The 5,775-nt window shown below is 28.8% G+C and overlaps 1 protein-coding gene across 1 annotated transcript in view; it reads right to left on the bottom strand.

Annotated features, from left to right (window-relative positions):
- The window catches only part of LOC106459994 (insulin receptor-like), a 136,441-nt gene that overhangs the window by 38,116 nt on the left and 92,550 nt on the right, over positions 1 to 5,775 (bottom strand). Inside the window, exon 20 of the mRNA XM_013919674.2 lies at positions 4,861 to 4,925. Coding sequence (XP_013775128.2) covers positions 4,861 to 4,925 — 65 coding nt within the window. The remainder of the gene's footprint in view (positions 1 to 4,860; positions 4,926 to 5,775) is intronic.

The raw sequence follows: 5,775 nt of genomic DNA, 5'->3' as shown, positions 1-5,775 counted from the left end.
GATAGAAATGAATAAAAAACCCTATAACCCGAGCACTTTCGAAAGTTGGATCTTTCCCAGTTTGCCCCTGAATAAGAAAGGTCCACCTTTCGAAAGTGCTCGGGTTATAGGGTTTTTATTCATTTCTATTATATGTTTATAGATAGTTATTATTTTTATTATATTGACCTTTCAGCCATGCCTGGCTAATAATACAGAAGTTACAATGTCGTGGTACACGTGCTCTTATGTTACAGTATCTAAAAATATAAAACTGATCTTTAATCTTTACAAAGTGACCTGTCTTGGTTGTTTTTTTTATAGACTAGTATTTTGTAAAATACAGTCACATTTCTGTTATTATACATTACATATACGTATATATATATATATATCAAGCTTAGTGACTAAGCTGTATTTCAGTCTAAAGAAATAAGAAATTTTGGGCAGACGAAAGACACAACCTACCTCAACAAAATCTTGGTTCAAAAGAAAGAGATGGAGTCCAAACAAGTTAAAATGACTGAGAAAGCCATTAGGGGGACATTCTGAGCTTTCAAACGATTATTCATGTCATATATTGAAGTAAGTGTATATAAGGGACTGTTTCGAAAAATGGAAAGAGGTGAGTGGGGCTACTGTGTTTGATTCATGAGTGATATATCAGCAAAGATAAATGATATGAGGTTCTTATTTTATATTCTAGCTTATCCATATCAGTAATTTCAGTTCCTAATTCGTATGAAACTATAGACTTAGTATTTTGACATCACAAATATATAATTTGAACCAGTGCTGCATTCAACATACCACGTGACACACAAAAATCAATGTTTAACTGTTTTTTTATATTTAAAGAAATTAAATGATGTATAATACTAAAATCTGAATTATAATTTACAGTTTGATACCAAACTGAATGACATAAATTCATGAAATAGTAGTTCAATAAAATTTCCAATATAAGTCAACAAATGCGATTACAAGGCCTTTGACCCATGACCTGTCTGGAGAAGGTTAAAAAAACTCATGCACTCAGTATTATCAATAAAGGCGTGTATAAGAATATTAATATACACTGAATTAACTCATTTTGTACCACTAGGACAATGTGTGCATGTCATGGCATTTTACAGTGTCACATTCAAAATTTCATTATACAATTATATTATCAATGTAGGTCAATAAAATTGGCATAAAAGCATATTCTATAATTCATATTTTTATATTATCTAAGTTTCCACTTCTTAATTTCAAAAAGAAATATCTACAAACTCTTAAACTTCATTTTTTCTGTCTCATGATGTGTTTGAGCTCCGAAGTCTCTATTTAAAATATTCCTAAAATAGGCTACAGCAGTTTTCAACCAATCAGAAACAAACTATACATGATTAAGAATAATAACATCTAGAAAGCAGACAATGACCTATAACTATCGTAATTTTTCTGGCTTTCTCACTACGTGATAAGAGTCATTAAAACTTCAGCTAAGCTCATCAACATGTTTCCTCTGGGAATAAGGTTTGAACTGAAAGCGAAATAGAAAACTCCCTGTACAGAAAACAATGTAATATGTATCACTTGGTAGATTAAAACTTTGGCTTTCTTCTGGTTGTAAATAATACAGTATTAAATGTCAGAAAGAACTACTGACGATTTCTAAAAGAGAGGGTGTGACAGGTGGGCATGGTAAGAGGGGTCTGATTTTATAGTTTGTAGCTCTGCATCCAAATAAGATTGAAGACTATAAAAATTATGCTTTATCTGAGTGATAATAATATTACAAGGAGTAATTTACATTAAATTCCATGCTTCTTGGAAGAGTAGTAACTAAATTAGAAAAGAGGGAAGACCTGGAGAGCAAATGTCACAATTCTGATACTAAGAGAGATTGAGGATTTTTTAAAAATATTTCCTTATAAAACTAAGAAATTAGAATTTATTTATTATTAAAATTTGATTTATTAACTGTGTTTTGAAGCCAAGTTTATTCATATACAATAATAAAGTAGTTTAATTATATTTTGAATTTAACCCCAAAAAGTTGTATAGGCCATTGGCCTCTTTAATTCTGTTTAATTTTTCACCTGATTTATGGCCTTAAACCTATTTTGTAAACAACCAACCAACTATAAAATGTTGTGACATGCATTTTGACCTTACCCTAGCATGAAGGTGAAAGGCTGTTAGCTAATCAGCTTTACATGGCTGATGGACATGTTTACAACCAATAAAAAGAGCAGATCCTCCTCTATATCCTTTGGAACTTGGCAGGGTATCACTTCAGAAATATCTTGTCATGTGATCATTGTTATGCTGCTATGAACAGCTAACAGAATTTTTTTAAACCTTTCTATAGCCTATTTAGAAAGATGGATCAATTGGGGCATTCTAATGTGATAAATTTTTTGTGATCTAAAATGTATACTGGAAAGCAAAATTATTTCCCATTTTGGACACCCAAATCTGGGAGACTCAATGAGACTTAGGGGAAAACGCATTAAACATTTTTACTCAAATGCAAAGAGCTTGAATATGCAGTGAGTCCTAGAAATCTTTGGTTTTATGTATATTTTCTACTGGCTGTTATATATTTTTCGAACAAAAGTACCTAAAATGTAAGGATTCTAAACTTCTCAGCTTAGCCTAACAAAAGTTCTTTAATATGTTTAAAATTACACTAGCTCGAGCACCATACAAAATATGATACAAGATTAAATTAGCTGTATGTGAAATGCTAATGGGATCCATCTGTAATTTATTACTTTTTATGAAAATATTACTGTTTCAGTGATACAAATATGGAAATAAAATCATTAAATTAAAAGAAAACAGATACAAAAAGGTTAACAGTTGAAAGCATTAAAAGACAAGAACTTTGATTGATTTTATAGTCAGAACAGAGAAAAAATGGTATTATTCATTTTATTTTATATTTCTAAAACATTTTATTTCAGTGTACATCGATAATTTCTCTACAGTTAGGGTTAGGGTAGAGAAAATAAGAAATAAAATTTTATCAAGAAAACTTTTAACATTCATTTAGGAGGTTCTAGAGGATTTGTAAATGAAACATGAAAACTGTAAAATAAAAAGAAATATTATATTCTTAGCATGAAAATCATCTTTTACTCAGACTGACTCAATAAAGACTGAAATTCGCAGACAAGTCTTCAGTAGAAACACTTTATAAAAATATTTGGTTTTCACTTGTTAATAGTTACTATAAGCTTACCAAATTTTGTGAAGATACATATAATAAATGCAGTTATGAGGCTAAATCTACACTCATATACTACTATTACTAACAGTTATAAATCTTCATTACAAACACAGAGTCTGATTAACCAGAACTAATGTACTCATTCTTTTTCAATGTAACTTGTCTCAAACCAGAATCAATCCTACAATTCTTGTGTAGAGATATAATTTTTTCAATATAAATATACCATTTATTTTGGATAAAGTATAAAAAATAAAAACACAAACCTTAATTTTGAATTTTTGTTCACCAGTAATTTTTTGGAGGATGCAGAAATATTCAAACTTTGTGTATGCATACACAAAACTTGTCAGTGCACAAACAAGCCATCAAATCTCTGCTTTCTGTAGGTTTCTGCTGTTTAATTTTATCTCAAATAACTTAAAAGTAGGTAATTTTTGAATACAAAATGACAACAATTAATCAACTGCAATCTTTGTTTTATAAATTTCATATATTTGAAGAAACAAACACAAACATATAATCTGAATTCTATGATTATTTTCTTTCTTGCAGTCCACCACCTTTAAATCTCTGTTTTTCTTATTGTAGACAAAATTTCTAAATTTTTGTTAGTTTGTCAAATGCCTCTACTTGGTCACACATGCTCAAATAATCCAATAATTATTGAAAATAGGCTTATCATAACTTGTCTCATACACAGACATTACAATTAAATTTCATCAGTTCACCTTGATGTTTGTTTAATTTTTTTTTTTAGAAATTACTATCCTGGTGTATCTTCTGAATGCAATAAACTTTCATGGTAATTTGATAAACTATGTTGAGGAGGATTGAGTATGTCACTGCTCAAGACAAATGATGCTGGATTACTGCAGAATATTTTAAAATGTCCAACAATTTATAATTTCATAAAGAATTATGTAGAAGTGGTTAATAAATAATATATAGAAAAGTAAATGTTGTCTATTTATATTAGTTTTAATATTATAAAGTTATTAAAAAAAAATTACTTCAACAATGTGTGCCAATTCAAGAAATCATTATTCCTACTGTTGGTAGATGCAAGAATGTTTTCTGTCTGTCATTGAAAGAATGAAACAAATAATAAGATTAATTAAAGATACAGTAATTGTACTAAGTGTTCAATACAATATTATATGAACAATACAGCTATTTGTGAAATGATTAACATAACATAACAACAGAAATGTAATGAAGCTAGAGACATAGAGTATGTGTGTGGTCTCTTACATGCAGTTGTGAATTTCAGGTTCAGTTAAACAGTACACAAATATAATATAATATAACCAGGTAGAATGCAGCTATGTCAAAGATTGGTTTTTACTTAAATGAAAAAGACAAATGCTAAAAACTGTATAGTTTAGATACAGAAATATTCAATGGCTATTATACTTTACGTTTCAATTGAGAGTGTATCAAACATGGTGACATATGAAATATTATAGTTTGATCAATCCTTATTCACACAGAATCAGAAGTTTCCATAATGTTTAACACACCTTTGAACTAACAATACTAGCAGCAGATATTCCCAAAGAATTTCTTTACTAGGATTTAAAATAAAGTGATAATTTAAACTGATCTTAGTAGTTTTTCTGTACTCAAAATAAACTTAGAGTTTAGTCATTACTTACCAGTACTCATATATTCAGGATTAACAGATGCATACAGAACATCATCAGGAATTCTAGAAGCCAGTCTGGAATGCAAAATTATTAGAATTACTTAATACTTGATTTAATTATATTATATATAAATAACAGTTTCTTCCAAATAGAATCTGACAAGAAATTTTCTGTCGTACAAAAAGAAAAGGCTTTGCTCCTTTCATAGAATAAACAAAAGCTTGAACATAAGGATAATAAATAAAACTATTCAAGTTGAATTTCAGTAAGATTTATAATTAACCTAAAGAATACATGACATGTAGTTATCATATTAGATCATGAAGGCTAATAATGGTTTCTCCAGTAGGTCAATAAAGTATAAAACTACATGCATCATTCTTTTTTTTTCCTATTTTCCCATACATTAAATATATACTACTGAATATCAGACTACCATAACACTTAAACTGAGGCAGTGGGAGATAGTTTTTTCTGAACATTGTTATAATTGTTAGTCCTTAAAATATTAAAGAAGCAGAAGTATACTACTGATATGTTATTACTGAACATCTTTTTCAGTCAGAAGATTATTTAAACAATAATGAATGCTTATCCAAAAATTATCAAACATTATAAACACAAACAAGCTTTAAACAATATATAAAGCAATGACAAAAAATGTAACAAAAATCATTGTTATTTGAAGAATTATATATATTATAAACAGGTTCTACTTTCATAACCTTCAATATACACCTTTGAATTTTTTGCTTAGTTGAGCAGAGATTCTAAGTGACTCATGTTTCTGTTTAGTTTTCTGGGTTTTTTGAAGTCTTGAATTTCACTACACAGTTGTAAAAGTGTTAAAGTTCCACTTAACTCTTTCAGAATGAGCTCAGTCCTTAGGACTGACCTCGTAACCATTTTGTGCTTGTTATAGTT

This window comes from Limulus polyphemus, unplaced genomic scaffold (genome assembly GCF_000517525.1).
Source record: "Limulus polyphemus unplaced genomic scaffold, Limulus_polyphemus-2.1.2 Scaffold691, whole genome shotgun sequence".
In the NCBI taxonomy this organism is placed as follows: Eukaryota; Metazoa; Arthropoda; class Merostomata; order Xiphosura; family Limulidae; genus Limulus; species Limulus polyphemus.
The sequence above is the reverse complement of the archived record's forward strand: the minus strand, read 5'-3'. Positions and strand labels throughout refer to the sequence as shown.